This window comes from Camelina sativa, chromosome 4 (assembly GCF_030686135.1).
Source record: "Camelina sativa cultivar CO46 ecotype springtype chromosome 4, ASM3068613v1".
Lineage (NCBI taxonomy): Eukaryota > Viridiplantae > Streptophyta > Magnoliopsida > Brassicales > Brassicaceae > Camelina > Camelina sativa.
Window position 1 is genome coordinate 32,420,336 of NC_141883.1, and position 18,362 is coordinate 32,438,697.

Genomic DNA, 18,362 nt, shown 5'->3' on the forward strand with positions numbered 1-18,362 from the left:
CAAATAAGATGAGTATTTGGCAAGTTAAGGCGTGCACGAACTTTGATGATGACACGACCAATAAAGAGTTAAGACCATTCAAACTTCCGACCAAGAAACTTGATCCCTTCTTACTCTTTCTTATTTCTTTTAACACTCTTAACATACCAACACGACCCTACTAAACACTCTCTAATGATGCTAAATCATGCACCTCTCACTTATTCCGGCTAATCCCAAAACTCGTATGGTTTCCGGTAAATAAACGACAGGTCAAAAGAAATAGTCACCAGGTCGGTTCCACTAAAGCTTGACGAAGAAAGTAGTCTTGGTGAAAACTGGGTTGGTCCTGATCAGTCAGCAGTTTCACTAGTTTGGTAGAAGATCCTGCATCATAATGCATAAAGCTTTTCCTGATTCAAAATCAAAGAACAGACACTAATTAAGAGTATATTTCTCCTTTTTAAACCCTTTTAGAGTAACTCGTGTGTTGCCTTCAATCTCACGCTGGGGTCAAGAAACAAGTCACGCCTTCCCAACACCTTATAATCACTTATGTCTCTGTTCCCAACTCTCTCAAATCATGAAACTCTTTTTCGTCACTATATATTATATTTCCTAACTTTCCCCTTGGAACACTATAAAATCAGTGGCATAAATCTATCAGTACCTTTCAACCTCAAATCTCCTCGTCTCTTTCCATGCAAGATGACCAATTCAGCTGTCTCGTCCTTGTTCCGGCTTAGCTTTTTCTTGTTCACTCTTCAAGTAATGAATCTTGGCAGGGTTGGCGCTGCAACTAGGTTCTACCAATTCAAGGTATCAGCAACGTAAATGTTACCAAAATATTCAAAATAGAAATTTAGAATCAACATGGAACACATGCATGTTTTTTTGTCTATCTTCACTGTATTCAAATTCTAAACAGAGGTCTGTTGTGTCACTGAATTTTCTAACAGGTACAAACAATAAGACTCACCAGGCTATGTCAAACAAAAGAGATTGTAACAGTCAACGGGAAATTCCCTGGCCCTGAGATATCCGCTCATGAAGATGACAGAATTGTCGTTAAAGTCATCAACATGACCCCCTACAATACCACAATCCATTGGTATGTCAATAGGCATATACACGTGTACGTAAAATATAAATGCTCATAAGAAGAAGTCTAGACTAACAAACGTATTTCTATTATACGCAGGCATGGTATTAAGCAAAAGCTATCATGTTGGTATGATGGTCCATCTTATATCACACAATGTCCAATTAAGAGTGGACAAAGTTTCACATACAACTTCACAGTTGCACAACAAAAGGGCACCTTTTTATGGCATGCACACTTTTCTTGGCTTAGGGCTACAGTATATGGTCCGCTTATTGTATATCCTAAAGCATCTGTTCCTTACCCATTCATGAAACCCTTCAACGAGCATACAGTTCTCTTAGGTAATCTTTATTCTTAATAAAGTCAAGTCTATTTCACTAACTGGTTTCACTGAATTTGTTTTTCTCCTGATAAATCTAGGAGAGTATTGGCTTAAGAACGTGGTGGAACTGGAACAAAATGTACTGGAGAGTGGAGGACCTCCTCCTCCAGCAGATGCATTCACAATTAATGGTCAACCAGGACCTAACTACAATTGCTCCTCTAATGGTAAATATCAGATGAAAAATGGTATGATTGGTATAAATGGAGAAAACAGATCATGGATGTTTATATCTTTATATTTCAGATGTTTATAAGATTAAGATAGTGCCAAGGAAGACGTACCTACTAAGGCTGATAAATGCTGGCATTAACATGGAGACCTTCTTCACCATAGCTAATCACAAATTGACCATAGTGGAGGTAGACGGCGAATACACCAAACCATTTGCAACAGAGCGTGTGATGCTTGTACCAGGACAGACAATGAACGTTCTTGTCACAGCTGATCAAGCCGTTGGGAGATACTCCATCGCCATGGGTCCGTACGAGTCTGCAAAGAACGTAAAGTTTCAAAACACATCAGCGATAGCTACTTTCCAATACATTGGTGCATTGCAAAACAGTGCAACAGTACCAGGCAAGTTACCTGTTTTTAATGACAACATTGCTGTTAAGACTGTCATGGATGGGCTCAGAAGTCTAAATGTAGTTGATGTTCCAAGAAATATTGACGCTCATCTCTTCATCACAATCGGAATAAATGTAAACAAGTGTAACTCTGAAGATCCAAACAACAAGTGCCAAGGTCCCAGAAAAGGAAGACTAGCAGCTTCAATGAACAACATCAGCTTCGTCGAACCTAAAGTCTCGATCTTGGAAGCTTACTACAAGCAACTGGAAGGTTACTTCACTTTAGATTTCCCAACCACGCCTGAAAAATCCTATGACTTTGTCAGTGGGGCACCCAATGACATAGCCAATGACACGCAGGCTGCAAATGGGACCAGAGCAATAGTTTTCGAGTATGGGAGCAGGATACAAATCATCTTCCAGAATACTGGCACACTCACGACAGAAAATCATCCAATTCATCTTCATGGACACAGCTTTTATGTTATTGGCTATGGCACAGGTAACTATGATGAACAAACAGCACAATTTAACCTGGAGGATCCTCCATGCTTGAACACAATTGGAGTCCCAGTAGGAGGATGGGCCGCAATACGCTTTGTTGCCAACAATCCAGGTATTCTTTTTCACAAAACTCCTTACATCACAATACACATGACATTTACTGATAAATTCTTCCTTTTATAATGAACAGGGCTCTGGTTATTGCATTGTCATTTCGACATCCATCAAACATGGGGAATGAGCACGATGTTTATAGTGAAAAATGGCAAGAAGGTGCAGGAGAGTCTGCCTCATCCTCCTCCCGATCTACCAAAGTGCTAGCTTAATAGATATTAACAAATGGTGACAGGGAACAAGTTTCCAGAGGAAGATTTTTTTAGGTAACAAGCACAGAAAGAGAACTACACGCTTCTATTTGCCTTTCTCTTATTCATTATTCTAAAGCATATGAAATTTCATTCAAAGGGATAGAGACTACGGTATAGACGAAAAAGATTCAGATTCTTTTATTCAGATATTTTAATATGATCTAACCCAAAAAAAACAAAGATTGTCACACGTTCGAAAGCCAAGAGTAAAAAGTAAAAGTATTATGAATAGCTACAAACAGGCGTATGACATAAGGGAAATCCAGAACACAGAAATAAGAAATTCTTGAATCACCCTCTCGGAGATAAAAAGTTAATTATGGGTTAACCTTTTCTGAAGTCCAGCACTTCTCTCCAGTTCCACTAGCCATGGACGAAAACAAAAGCCTCTGATTGCTTTTCAGATTCAAGTAATCAATCTGTCATTAAGGGTAAATCATTCATGAAAAACCTGCTTTCTACGTAGGGGACAACTCAAGAAAGAAAGTTTCAAACAAAAAAAAAGACCTTTTCTGGCTCTAGAAGGAGCAGGCAATACTCAGGAACTGGACCACTTGAGGGATCTAATTTAACTTCTTGGTTTGGTTGCTCAGAGTTGTTGTAAGGACTACCGGGAGTAGGACAGATGTAGATAAGCCTTGACCTTAAGGAATTAGCAAACCAAGCTTTCTCTCTTTGCTATATAACACATCAAGCAACAAAAATCAAAACGATAAAACACCAAAAAAAAAATGTCTCTTCCTTTCCAAGACAGTACTAAATAATCACACTTTAGTATAAAGGTTTAAAGATGTAAATCCAACCTGAAGCTTAGTCTGGTCAGGATTCGAAGCATCAATAACCTCAACTCTTCCATTGATTCGGAATTGCTCCCAAGTATCCGAGAAATACCAACATATCTTGTGAAAACAAAAACAACCACCATAGTAAGAACCAACGCGTGGTTTGGCAAAGTATAATCCAATCCGACCTTTAAAGAAACTGTTTTACCTCAGAAAAGGGACAATGCTTAAGCTCTTCAATCTGCAAACAAAAATGCAGTAATTATACAGGATCAAAGAGAGAGCTTTATAAGAAGAATCTGCAAGTTAGCTTTTTTGGGAAAATTTGTAAGACCTTACGACTACGAAGATCGGTGTTGATTTGAATTCTATCACTGTTCTCTTCAAATCCCCTACCAAAGACAACAAAAATGTTCACTACCTGAACAAAATCGAAACACAATTAAACGGAGAAAAATCACGCATTCGTAATCACCTGAATACAACAGTACGATTCGAAGGCCGTCCGTTTAAACCAATCGTCGCCTGAAACACACACATACACAAAAATATCAATATATGAACAACATCGCCTTGATGAGAAATTCAAGAAGAAGAATTAAAAAAGACACATACGAGCTGAAGGTAAGAAGAGTGGCTTAGATGAGAATTAGACTCAATTGCACTAAAGAGCAGCTGCTTCCATGGCGCTACACTTGTTCCCATCTTCTTCTTCTTCTTCTTCTTCACTTACTCCCGAGTTCCGACCTTTTCCATGTTAGATAATCACCGTCACTGCAAAAACGGTGTCGGATTAGCTAGTTGATTGTATCGGGCCTATTGGGCCACAATTTTTATCGGGCCACAATTGTTATCGGGCCATAACTGTTATCGGGCCTATCACACTATTTTTTAAAACTCAACATAACTAGAAGAGAAAGAAAACAAAATACACTGCTAACCGACTTAGGAAGGGACAAGTGGCAATTGGCAAGTCGTTAAAGCAAAACGGCAGGCAAGGGAAAGCTGAAACAGTGAAACGACACGAATAGATAGAGATAGAGATATTTTCATTGGGTGGGGGAAGGTGTTGTTGGGTAAGAGAAGACAGATGTCAACATCAACAAAGAAAATTAAAAAAAAAAAAAAAAAAAAAAAACTAGAACAGTCTCTAAGATTTATTATTATTAGTTGTAAATATTTGTAAGAAAAAGGAAAAATCTTAATCACGCCACGAAGTGTGGGACCCAGATCCACCTCCTTTTTGTCGCTTCCTGTCGGTCTTCTCTTCTTCATTCATCTCTTCTTCTCTCCCTCGTCCTCTTTTTCAAAATTCTCCTCCTCGAAAATTCCAAATAGATGCAATCTTGTTTAGTATTTTATTTGTTAACTTAGATTTCTTTTTCGTTTATTATATTATTATTCGTTTGTATTATTGTAGCGATTGCCAAAATGAATTTATGAATTGATTATAAAGGGGTCAAATTCATTCATTACGATAAAGCAAGCATACAGTATACTATTAGGCATTAGGTTGTTTTTTGCTTTATATATAACTCATGTAGAATCATCTACTCACCTAGACGGTTCACACGGTTTTATTATGATACCTCTCATGAATTTTTCCGTGTACACATACTTTATATTTCACAGTATATACTTTTCATTATAAGATCATGTTATAATCTTTATGATCACTTTTAATTAAAATCATATTTAACTTTAGATATGTATGATGTAATGACGCCTGAAAAAAGCTAAGATTGTTTGACAGAATAGACATACATGTAACTAGATATTGGTGTTGTTTGGTAACATTATGTGTTATGTCGTAATCATTAAAAACAAATGAACTATAGAATGACAAAGTTGTATTTCAACCATTGACGAATCTCATCGGTTACTTACACAAAATGGAGATCGTACTGTATATTGATATAGTAAAGTTTTAAAGTCGAGCTAAATTTAGGTGTCAAAGCCAGTAATTCACATGTACGCAAGACATGTGGTGTATATACATATAGGTATGGTATTGGGATTTTAAAAATGCAGCTAGGCGATTTGATGGACCATATGGCCAACAAATAGTATCCAATCACAAAATGGGAGGCCGAGAAATAGCTTACAACTCATAGTTCCACTCACACTATGCATTATGATACACACACAAAGAGTTTTATATCCCTTCACAAATATATTATTTTAGCAAGAGGACATAATTCCTTACACACGATTTTTTTCTCTTAGAAAAGTATATTTTTTTTTAAGAGGGACCAGAAAGAGCTAGCAAGAGAGAGCGGTCACGAGACATCATCACTAGTCAAAATCAACGAACCCAACTTTTTCTTTTTTTCCTACTTTTAATCTTTTTTATAACCGAAAATTTTAAAAAAGTTTAATCCATAGTTTTCTCCCGAATTAGACGGACGAAATTATGAAATTACAAATCATAATGTAATCTCTAAATCAAACATTTTTTCATCATGATAATCGTAATGGCATAAACAAAAAAAATTCTTTCTATTCAATGAATCATATTTAAACTATATATAGTTTTAATAGAACTGAATTATTCTACTCAAAACACATCTTAGTTATATATGTATAGCTATATTCTCTTAGATAATAAGTTAAAATTTGGGTTCTTCTCTTCTCCGTCTTCTTCGCTGGCTCTTTTTTCATCATCCATAAAGTGAAAGGCAACGCATAGAAGAGCCATCACTCACAAACAAAGTAAAGGGAAAAAAAAAAAAAAGTTCTCAAAAAACATTCTTCTCTTTGGCCTTTACTCAAAACCCACACACACATATCTCTCTCTCTCTCTGGCTTTCTCTTTGTCGGAAGTCATGGACGCTACGAAGTGGACACAGGTGCTTAAAAGATCTTCCTTTGACTCTTCTCTTTTGTTTCTTCTTCTTCTTCTTATTAACTACTTCCTCCTTTTCCTCTCTTTTCTTTCTCTTAGCCTACTTCATGATCCGTGAAAGATTTCATACTTAGATGAATATCATCATGGTCATGTGTTTGTGGTTATGGAGAATAGAGATATGTGTATTTAAGATTTTTTACCCATATATTTCAATGAAAAATTTGCATGGGAAAATTATTATTTTTGTAGGTTTCGAGGTCGGAAAGAAAAAATTAGTGATATATTATAGGCAGCTCACAACACTTTTTTCTCAGCCTTTTCATGTGGTTAATCATTAATTATATTTTGAGAAACTAATAGAGATATTGAAAGAAAGTCATGATTTGTTATTTACCCTTTGTTCTTGGTGTTCATCTCTTTTCCTTTTTCCACCAAACCCTATATGTACATATAGTTATATAGATATCAAATAAGGAAAAATCTAATGTGCATGTTTCATGTATCTCTTTAATTAGTGCTTAGAATTGCAAAGCATATTGCGAATTAATCATATGTTTAATGTCTTAATTAGCTTATTTTTAACTTATGAGTCCGTATGGTCTATACAGGGTTTCAAATTAAGCTCTAATTAACTATCTAAAAATCATTTTCTAGGGTTTTCAAGAAATGATGAACGTAAAACCGATGGATCAGATCATGATTCCTAACAACAGTACACATCAATCAAACACAGCATCCAATGCAAGGCCAAACGCCATTCTCACATCGAACGGCGTCTCAGCCGCTGGAACCACCGTCTCCGGCGTAAGCAACAACAATAACAACACGGCGGTTGTGGCGGAGAGGAAAGCAAGACCACAAGAGAAAATTAATTGTCCAAGGTGTAACTCAACCAACACAAAGTTTTGTTACTACAACAACTATAGCCTCACACAACCAAGATACTTCTGCAAAGGTTGTCGAAGGTATTGGACCGAAGGTGGGTCTCTTAGGAATGTTCCTGTGGGAGGAAGCTCAAGAAAGAACAAGAGATCATCTTCTTCTTCATCATCAAACATCCTTCAGACGATACCATCTTCACTTGGTTTGACCACAACACTTCCAGATCTAAACCCACCAATTCTCTTCTCCAACCAAATCCCTAATAAATCAAAAGGGTCATCGCAAGATCTCAACTTGTTGTCTTTCCCTGTCATGCAAGATCAACATCATCATCATCATCATGTTCATATGTCTCAGTTTCTTCAGATGCCGAAGATGGAGGGAAATGGTAACATAACTCATCAGCAGCCTTCGTCATCTTCTTCTCTCTATGGCTCCTCGTCTCCTGCTTCAGCTCTTGAGCTTTTAAGAACCGGAGTTAATGTTTCTTCAAGATCAGGGATTAACTCATTCATGCCTCCCGGTCCAATGATGGATTCAAACACTGTGCTTTACACTTCTTCAGGGTTTCCAACAATGGTAGACTACAAGCCAAGTAATCTCTCCTTCTCTACCGATCAACATGGGCTTGGACACAACAACAACAATAGGTCCGAAGCTCACAATAATCATCATCAAGGTAGAGTTTTGTTTCCATTTGGGGATCAAATGAAGGAGCTTTCATCAAGCATAACACAAGAAGTTGATCATGATGATAATCAACAACAGAAGAGTCATGGAAACAATAATAATAACTCAAGTCCTAGTAATGGATATTGGAGTGGGATGTTCAGTACAGCAGGAGGAGGATCTTCATGGTGAAGCAAAATGATCAAAAAGGAGACTGTGAAATTAGCTTTCTAATTCTCTTTCATGATCTTTTGCCTCACATGGGTTACTTTAGTTAAAGTTGTCAGAACTTAGCTAACACAACATAGTCTTTTTTATTCTCCTTTCTTTTTGGGGTTTTTGTTAAAATCAAATATTTATTTTCTAAATGTTTTTATAGTTGGGGTTTGATGGTATTTTGGGTTGGTTTTTCATTTTGGTTTGTCGATATAAATCAGGGCGTTTGTGTATGGGTAGAAGAATATGTGAATACGAATCTCGCGAGTGTTGTTACATGGGATGTAATGTAACCAAGTATTCACCGCTTCTTCTAACTGTACGTATAAACTCTACAAGTGTTTTCGTAAAAGATTTTATTCATATATAAATTCTCGATTTAGAAACGTTAGTGTGATGTACTCTTTAAATCGAATGCTTAGGAGATTAATAATAACTAACTTATCCTATACAATAAAGTATTGTTTTTTTCAAACTCATGCATAAAACCTATTAATAATCTTTTATACTTGAATTCATTTTTTTTAACCAAATAATAGTCAATCTCAAATCTAGACAAAAAAATTACCGTTACGTCAATTCAGTTTAAGTTTGGAGTTTGGACGGAGAAAGAGATATTTTCTTGTCGTTGTTATTGTAGAGAGAATTCGAAATTGCATTGATAACAAACAAACAAAAAATCGAAAGATACGGCACAAGAAATCAAGAAAACGAAACTTCTCCGAAGCTTACCTTTTGGATAATAATGTGATATATGGAGTGGGAATGCGTCGTATTCACGGCCCATTAGAACTTTCCACGAAACCACCTAACAATCACCTGCTTCCGTACTCACGGAATCGCATTAATCTTGGAATGATACACAGCCGTTCGTTATTTCAACTCTCAGATTTCCAACGGCTATGATTCAAGAGATAGTTTTAAGACCACAAAGATTAGGTTCGAACGTGACAATCACTAGATCGGAACAGATACGCCACTCACTTATATATTCCATTGGACTAATCAAATTACTTCACCAAAATCTCTTCTCTCTCTCTCTCTCTTTGTCTATCATCATCTCGTTATCTTCCTCTAAATGGAACCAACCGAGAAATCCATGATACTAGAAGAAACTACCACGAAGATGGAAACCCTATACGAAGATATGTTACCGGTTATGGCTGAGAAGATGGATGTTGAAGACTTTGTATCAGAGTTATGCAAAGGTTTCAGTTTGCTTGCGGATCCACAGAGAGATCTCATCACAGCCGAGTCTCTAAGACGAAACTCAGGGATACTTGGGATTCAAGGTATGAGCAAGGAAGAAGCTGAAGGAATGGTTAGAGAAGGTGACCTAGATGGAGATGGTGCTCTTAACCAAACCGAATTCTGCGTTCTCATGGTTCGGTTAAGCCCCGAGATGATGGAAGATGCACAAACTTGGCTGGAGAAAGCACTCACCCAAGAACTCTCTAACCACAGTCACTCTTCTCTGCCTTGATCATCCATTCCATCCTATTTTCTTGTGTATTCTCATTCCTTCTTAAGAAAAACTTGTAAAATGTTTCTGAATACAAATGGAAAAGCTCTCTTGATCATGAAAAACTTAAATGATTTGACGGAATCCAAACATTGAATTCCAAAAGAGATGATTGTCGATCATTAGAAAAAGCTAATAATACTTCTACTACACCACATGTAGCCCATACGATTCAAGTCATAAGTGGTGAAGACTCGTACTAAAAGATCTCCTTCTTGGACTAGCCGCATAGCTATCTTCTCTTTCATCATCATCCCTCAATGCATATTCAACAGAAACAACCCTATCCTATATTTTGCTGCCAAGAGAGGAAACACATGTAAGGGATGAGTACCCTATCCTAAGGTACTAACTAAGTGTGTGTTTACCTGTTTTGAGTAGAGTCAAGGGCTTTGGTTGCATCTTCATTAGTTGCGTATTGAATAAAAGCAAAATTGCGCCTAATGCGAACATTGAAAACTTTATCATATGGATGGCTCAAAGTGTCTCTCCGTATGGCGCTCTCTTGTGCGAACAGGGTCAAAGTTGATGACAAGTTAAAGAGTAACACGAGTCCTACGAGAAAATAAAAACACAAGATAAGACAAGGCAGTTAGTTAGGCAGAGCACATAACTTGACACTCTGTTTCAGCCTAGACAGAACAAGAGTTAGTCAACCAGAAGACACTTATTTCACCTAGAGAAAGACCAAAAAAGAAAAACTAAATAAATATAAAAGACCTGCATCATTGTGAAGGCTGCTTGTGTACATAAATAAGATGTAGAGGAGTAGTAAATAAAATCCAATTTTTTGTTCAATTCTGAATGATTGATAGCTAACGTGGGAAGCTATTTGCAGGAAGAAGTTGGCAATCCCAGGAAAAGAGGAAACACTCATTGGCTCCTTTGGAGAAAGCTCCTACGACAAAACAAACACTTCAATACAAGAAACTCCTCTCTTAAACGCAATCGCTAACACACTCACGGTCTCTTGACGTATCTGAGGAGGCAACGAGCAAAATAAACCCTAGACGACGATGCTCGACGAAGAGCTGTCTTTAGTAACATAATCCTATAAGTTAACACAATGAACTAAAGCGTGTTATTGTCTTATTGACGCTGTCACCATTACCGTTTGATATATTTCGCTCATCTAGGACACATTTTATTTCACTACAATTATCAATCGGCATCACGTTGTGTGATTTTTTTTTTTAAAACGATCCAAAAATGTCCATTCACAAGATCCAGAATCTGTTAGCTTTTCATTTTCCATGGTAGCAAAAAAAAAAAAAAAAGCATAACCTTATAAAATTTTATGTACATAATAAAACTAAAGAAACCCCCCCAACCAAAAAAATAAACAAAAGTAAACAACATTCCTCTCTAGTCTGCGCTTTTTGTCCAGACTCTTTCAACCAATTAAATCAACCCACGTGGCTGCTGACTCGTTAAAATCTTTTTTTAATCACTAGCCGTCCCTCATCTCTCGAGCCACATCGAACGATCCAGATTTCCTACTACTTTTAATCCTCAACAACCCATACAGCTTCCTAAACTCCTTCACCGCCGGCGAACTCCCTCCTCCTCCACCGCCGCAAAGCAAACCACTCATATTTTCAGAGACTTCCTCCGTCGTCGCTCTTCTCGAACCGCTCTCTAACAGCAAACGCCGTCCAGTTCCTCTCCTATCCCCATCAGTCTGCAAAGCGTTAATAACATACTTCAAAGCACGAGTCGGCGAGTTACGATTCGCGATCATCAACTCACCGATCTCGGCGGGGCTCAAAGACGCACCGTTTTGGAATATTCCTTCGACTTGAGAGAAGAGCTTATGGTCTTTAACACCCAAGTAGTTATTAGCCAGCGTTTTAAACGCCGTGAAATCACATAACGGGAAATGGATATGAACGTCAACCCGACCCGGTCTAAGCATAGCCGGGTCAATTAACTCTTTCCCAGTCATGGTAAACACCATGATCCGTTCATCGGCGGCGCAAGAACTCAAAATACTATCGGTAAAATTCAAAATCCCAGATAAACTCACAGCCGTTGATTTCGTCGCGGAGAGGTACCGATCGAGATCCTCGATGACGATCACAGATTTGCCTCTGGTTTGTAATAGAAGCATCTTGAGATCGGAGTCATCCACAACTTTGGAGAGATCTATATCGTAAACATCGTAATCCAAGAAATTAGCCATCGCCGCGACGAAGCTTGATTTACCGGTGCCGGAAGGTCCGTATAAAAGGTAACTCCGTTTCCAAACACGGCCGAGACGGTTGTAGTACTGTTTACCTTTGAGGAATGATTCGAGATCGGATTTGACTTTGTTCTTCAGATCCGTTTCCATTGCGATGTTTTCGAAGGTGCAAGGATGATCAAACGGAATCGATCTCCACCGTCCGTTCTGATGATCATCATCGACGTTCATGAATAGCTTGAGCTCTGTGTTCCTCTGTTCAAGCTCGTCAGATACAGTATGTATATGGTGGAGATAAGAACCTAGGATCCTTCTTTTATCAGCTTTACGAATCTTCAAAACGAAGTTTCTGACTCCGTCTTCGTCTTGGCCGTTGATCCAAGAGACTCTAGCGCCGAGGAACTCGTCGCCAACGACTTGTTTCCGATCTAAACGGAGGATGATTTCGTTAGTCTTTTTACCGGTGAAAAGGTTGGTGAAATCGGAGTTTTCGATAGAGCTTAAGGAATTGAGATAGGCGTAGACTTTGAGGTAGAGCTGATTCTCTTGTACGTTGTCGTTGAACTCAGGTACCTTGTAGAATTGGTAAACATGAAACGTGTCGATCATCTTCCTCCTCCATAACTTCACCATGTATATCAATCCTGTTTTGAATAACACGACCCTAACCAAGAACAGAGCAAACGCCGCCACTAGTAACAAGAGAATCGAATCCAAGAGAATCCCCATTGGCTGTGACTGCGATTACTAGTTTGAAAGCAAAGGCATGTCCGGGAGAATTGTGAAAACAAAAGAGAAAGAGTGATTTTTACTTTTGACGGGAGAGATACAGAAGAGAAATAAGAACACTCGGAGAAAGCCGGAAAGGACGACGAGGAATGGTTATCATAATATATTTGTTAATAAATAAATAAAAAAATACTAATAAAAATGTTAGGCGTGACGAGGACGATGCCACTGAGCAATCAAAAAGGGTTGGTTGTGACTGCGATTACTAGTTTGAAAGGTTCAAATCACTGTTTTATTTGATAGATCATAGATGTGATTTGGAAGATTTTGTTTTATTAAAGTACTCCATACGTTATAATAATAAAGAGAAAAAAAATCAAATCACATTATTTTTTTTTGTTTTTGTGGTTTATTATGTTCTTATATTTTTTATAAACAAAAATCGTATAAAAGGTATTAGAGATCAAGAAAATATTTACTACCATCTAAAATTCATGAATAAAAAAAAAAGTGGATATATCCGTATATATTTTAGTGCTATTTTAAATAAATTTATATAGTCATGTATTTATATTATGAAAGATGAGAAGAAAAAATATAGTATATAAAAAAAAAAACTGAGTGGATATATATAGGCATCAAGAAGATTAACAGCGTGATCAATTGGTAAAGACGATACATGCTGCATTTGATACGGCAGCTGAAATATTCTTCGTTGTTGATTTAGTTTTCAACTAGTAGTATCGTGGCTAGACAAACTTTTAAAGTCAACTTCGTTGAGGATATAAAGCAACAGGTTTTTTTTTTTTTCTTTCTTTCCTTTGGGGATACAATAGATAATTAATTTCTTATTTCCATCACTCGAATATTCCACATGTATTAATTAGTAATTACAATCGGTATCAAGGACAGGAGTTTATAGCTAATTCACTTAAGAAACAAGCTAAATTTATCTGTCACCTTTTTATTTTAATTTGTCAGCTAAATTTGAGGTCGGTGCAAGAGGAAATTAAGTTAATTATAATTAATAGTATAATCAATATTATCAAGCGGCGTAAACCTTTGAGATTTTGAAGCGTTTTTTAAATGTTAACCAACTCGTAAAGTTTAATATTATAATATCAATGACTAGACTTATACTTTTTAGATTTTCAGGGTATTCTGAAAAGAAAGAAATTACGAATCAATTAGATCAAAAGACATCTTTTGTATAGTTCATAATTCATGATTAAACAAAAAAGATAAAGCTCTCCGTTACCAACTAACATCTTCTGTGAAAAATATAACATTATTCTTTCCTATTATACAAAAAGAAACAGAAAGTTTATCATTATAAATTAATTTCCGGAATAGCCGCATATTTATCCCTACTATATCATATAGCTGACCCTTTGTGCAGTTTTGCAAAATTTGCTTAAACTATTTTGTTTTGGATGTGGACTAATTAAGTTTTAATAACCACCGATGAATAAAGTACACATCTTTTTCAACAATTCGTAGTTTTATTTTGGTATGTCGCGAGAGCATCGGATTTTATAGTTAGCGTTGACGAATGAGAGTGGCTAAAATCCCACATCGATTACACAAAGTTACTCATGTATTGAAAATTTTACGACCTAATTTCTTACGTTTAGATAATATTTGGTTCACTTTGCACCCAAGATCAGCCTAATACAAAGGAGTGTAGCCGACCAAAACACCGTCTTTTAAAGGGGACTCGTATTTGGACAATATCACAATTATTTGACTACAGTTACTGGACAAGGGTGTTGTCCATAAGTTAAGACAAGTGTAGCCTTTTTTAGGATTGCATGTGTTGGGTTTTTTGTTATTTGGTTCAATAATTCAACATTTTATATTTTTTTCGTGACATAAAATAAAAAAACCCATTTCAACATTTCATTTAATAACGTGAAGGTATGAAAGTCTTTATTTTTGTTTGGTTAAAGAATCCAGGATGATTTTTTTGCTTAATTTTGGTATTTTTGAATCTAAATATCATGCAAAGTTAAATATGTGTCGTTTTATAACTAACTTACAAATGAGTTACTAGTTAAATGACACGTGAACTTAAATATAATTTTCCATTTTTGTAATTTGCAGACTCGTCAAACAAGAATAGCTTACCGAATTATACATGCATTTTCCCTTTTTAAAAACATAATTTTTAATGTTTATTCTGATTATTAATATAAATTAGTTAATTGACAAAAAGCATAATATAAATGTTTTTGTTGTACGACTATTGGTATAGGCGGACATAAGAGGACTTTGAATGTTTTAGGCTCTTAACATAGAAAATTTCAAATTTAGCCATACCCATACACGGTGGTCCAATATTAACAATAATCACATTCAATGGAAGTGATGACTCTTTTCTCTCTTTTTTTTCTTTATAAAACGCTGTATATTTCGTTTTTTTTTATCAGTTTTGAGTCTTTTGATCGGCTTTTGCTTTACATTTTCTGCACAATCGATTTGCCTGTAAAGGTGTACCAGCTGAACGTCATCGGTATGTGCATTCATCATGATCCTATGACCAAATTATACATACTTTAGGTTGGAACTGATCAACCTGCTGGTTAATAGATCTGATCTAAACCAAACCAATAAAGCATTAATAATTTAACCGCACATATATTGTTGAAAGCAAACTCAGTCCAAACAAAAACTGAAACATGTGAAATTCTATTTTATACACTAATAAATAATACGAGAATCCAAAAACCAAAAGCAAAGCGAAAATTGAATTGGACCCAAATTCTAGGTTACTTTTTTTTTTTACTTATAACAATACATATGACAATGTATTCAAAAGAATCAAATCCGACTTGGGATAAAAAAAACTACTACATGTAGAGGGTCTTTTGTTTTGAAATTTTAGTCCACCACGTTTGGAAGAAAATAAAAAATGCATTTCGATCAGTTTACCATATTTTGCATGTGTGTATTAGTGTATAATCAATATACAATTATGTACAGTGACTTCATTAGTATTTTTTTTTGTTTTTGACATATATAATCCGACTAAACCATTCCCATGTGTGTGGGAATTTTGACTATTCGAGACAAACCTAACAAAAACTAAATTGTAACCCAAAAAGAAGAAAAAAAAACGTGTTTCAAACGACGACGGAGTAATAGTCTTTCTTTGACTTAACTAGTAATTAAGAAATACTGAGAGTAACGAATAAACGGATTGCATAAATCGAATACTTGGGAACGCCCAGAGGGGAGGAGTTTCCCACTGGGCTGGAGATTTTCTTGGTTATATATAACCAGACTGAACCAGAATCCGGTTTTGTTATAGTAAAATAGAAAAACAAAAAAGTTCTCCGTCGCCGGGACTCGAACCCGGGTCTCTCGGGTGAGAGCCGAGTATCCTAACCAGCTAGACTACGACGGATTTTGTTAACATGGTTACAAGTAGCTTTATAAAATCTAGTATTGAATTCTTTGACCAACTTAAAAGCACTCAATACTTGTTTCAACTATCCAAGTCTTTTTTTTATTTTTATTGTGTAACATTGCATAGTTTTCTGATTATTATTTATTTGAATTGTGATTTAAGTATACTCTCGACAGCTTTCATCAACTCGGCTTAAGGATTATACCGGATAAACCGAATTATATTGTTGACTATAAGTCCATATTGCGAACTAATGAAAGTTTACGCTATAAACAAAAACGGAGTGATATAATTGCTTACGCTGAAGCAGGGCACTGAAGGACATTAAATTATTGAAAAAGGCAAACTCCAACGATGATGGGCCTTTACACAACTTTAAATCCCTTCGAGATAGGGAGATGCGTTGGTGAATATAAACGTTAGTTTCATACATTCATTAGTTACTAAAATTAGTATTTTTGCGTCAGTGAATCGACTTGTTAGAAAGGGACACAGTTTGATGTTGAAGCGAATGCAAAAGATACTATATATATATAAATGTATGTATATCTTGATATTCTAATATAACATGCATTGGTTATTATTTTTCTAGTAACATTTAATTAATCAATTGACGAAAAGATGAACATCTCTCTTAATATAAGAAGTTATGAAGTTCGTAATAATTATTCAAGCTCGTTCTTATTATTTTGACGGTACTACATATATATATATGTAATGTTTTTATGAGAAAATGCAAAATATATGTAGGTGATACAAAAATGTAAAATTGAAAGAAAAAAGAGAGAGATGCTACGCCATTTTGATGCCCAATAAGCAACCGATAATACACTTCGAACCATTGTATATATTTTAAATTATCATATATATAAAAGAAATATATTTGGTTCTATTCTTCTGAAAGGAAAGAATTAGTGGCTCAGACCTCAGAGTAGTGTTATCAATACATTTATATTATATGGAAAAGAAAAGCCGACGAAGATGCTTTAGCACAGAGATACTTTTTACTGCTTACTAGTATTCGATGTTTGGTTTCTCAAGTTTCCCTTTCGATGTATTTTAATAATCCTTGAATAAAAGCAAGTTGTCCAACAATCAAACCTAAATGAAACAATATCAACCGTTCGTATGCAAAGGTTAGTACATCTAGTTAGTACTTAGTAGTAGTCAAATCGAGAAAGAAAAAAAGAGAGGAGAATCTAGGAATAATTTGTGTCTCAAATTAGTGGAGAAACACTACTCGTCTTAATTAGTGTTAACGGCCGGGCATTCTTTCAAAAACAAACAAATATATATAAGTAATGTTTCACTCTCTCTTTATTGGTCCATTTAGCATTTAAGTTTTATAAAATTAATAATTATTTTAAATTAAATAAAAATATAATAATATACATTAATCTATACTTTAAATCCACGTTTTACCACTAAATTGTAACTGAAATTACCTAAATTATGAATTGACTATTTTATTTGACCATTCTTTTCATTCCAACACACTATAAAATATAATTGTAACTCCTCTAATTAAATTATATTAGAAATGTAACTTTCAACCCTTGGAATCACATAAATAATCATTCTCACATCTTCATCCACCATATCTAGAATCCAAAATATTTTCTTTCTTTTGTTTATGTTCTTGCATGGGTTCAAAATCATAGTAAGAATGTGATTATATAATTTATACAATTTTATTTCTTTGTTTTTATGTATTTCTTCCTTCCTTCTTTGTATTCTTATTATTTTTAATTTACAATTACATATGTATAATAAATTATTTTTGAAATGTAATTTACATCCTTTGAAATCTTATAAATAATCATTCTCACATCATCATCCACCATATCTCATATTCTAAATATTATTTGTTTTGTTTATGTTCTTGCATGAATTCAAAACTCATGGTAAGAGTGTGATTATAAACTTTTTTAGATTTCTCTTATATTTTGTTCAAATCTATTTCTTTGTTTTTAGGTATTTTTTCCTTCTTTATTTGTCTTCTTATATTTTTTATTTTCAATTACATATGTATTATAAATTTTTGGTGGCTGTAAAAAACAATTATTCACTCTCTCCTTGGTCCATTTAATTTCTAAAAAATAATAATTATTTTTAATTAAGTAAAAATATAATAATATATACATTAATCTATACTTTAAAAATCTACACTTCACTACTAAATTGTAACTGAAATTACATAAATATGAATTGAC

General features: G+C 35.2%; 4 protein-coding genes, 1 non-coding gene and 1 pseudogene across 6 annotated transcripts; 3 read left to right on the forward strand and 3 right to left on the reverse strand.

Moving 5' to 3' along the window:
• The first annotated feature begins 402 nt into the window (after positions 1-402).
• LOC104783238 (laccase-6-like) lies at positions 403-3,149 on the forward strand. Its single transcript, XM_010508368.3, has 6 exons — positions 403-798; positions 939-1,090; positions 1,181-1,425; positions 1,505-1,633; positions 1,713-2,654; positions 2,733-3,149. Exons 1-6 carry the CDS (start codon positions 535-537, stop codon positions 2,861-2,863), a joined length of 1,863 nt encoding a protein of 620 aa, XP_010506670.2. The 5' UTR covers positions 403-534; the 3' UTR covers positions 2,864-3,149.
• LOC104783240 (pyridoxine/pyridoxamine 5'-phosphate oxidase 2) lies at positions 3,025-4,470 on the reverse strand. Its single transcript, XM_010508369.2, has 7 exons — positions 4,308-4,470; positions 4,168-4,217; positions 4,027-4,084; positions 3,901-3,933; positions 3,714-3,809; positions 3,418-3,588; positions 3,025-3,329 (listed from the first exon to the last, which is right to left on the reverse strand). The coding sequence occupies exons 1-7, from the start codon at positions 4,395-4,397 to the stop codon at positions 3,228-3,230; spliced, it is 600 nt and encodes a 199-aa protein (XP_010506671.1). The 5' UTR covers positions 4,398-4,470; the 3' UTR covers positions 3,025-3,227.
• Positions 4,471-6,165: 1,695 nt separating this feature from the next.
• Positions 6,166-8,693, forward strand: LOC104783241 (dof zinc finger protein DOF2.5). Its single transcript, XM_010508370.3, has 2 exons — positions 6,166-6,541; positions 7,195-8,693. The coding sequence occupies exons 1-2, from the start codon at positions 6,518-6,520 to the stop codon at positions 8,281-8,283; spliced, it is 1,113 nt and encodes a 370-aa protein (XP_010506672.1). The 5' UTR covers positions 6,166-6,517; the 3' UTR covers positions 8,284-8,693.
• Positions 8,694-9,020: 327 nt separating this feature from the next.
• Positions 9,021-9,894, forward strand: LOC104783242 (calcium-binding protein KIC). Its single transcript, XM_010508371.3, has one exon. The coding sequence runs from the start codon at positions 9,386-9,388 to the stop codon at positions 9,788-9,790; it is 405 nt and encodes a 134-aa protein (XP_010506673.1). The 5' UTR covers positions 9,021-9,385; the 3' UTR covers positions 9,791-9,894.
• A 1,158-nt stretch (positions 9,895-11,052) lies between these two features.
• On the reverse strand, positions 11,053-13,130 carry LOC104783243 (AAA-ATPase At2g46620 pseudogene; annotated as a pseudogene). The gene has a single exon (XR_015597770.1). The product of XR_015597770.1 is annotated as an AAA-ATPase At2g46620 pseudogene (transcript).
• A 2,943-nt stretch (positions 13,131-16,073) lies between these two features.
• On the reverse strand, positions 16,074-16,146 carry TRNAE-CUC (transfer RNA glutamic acid (anticodon CUC)). Its single transcript has one exon. It is a non-coding gene; the product is annotated as a tRNA-Glu (tRNA).
• Positions 16,147-18,362: the final 2,216 nt, after the last annotated feature.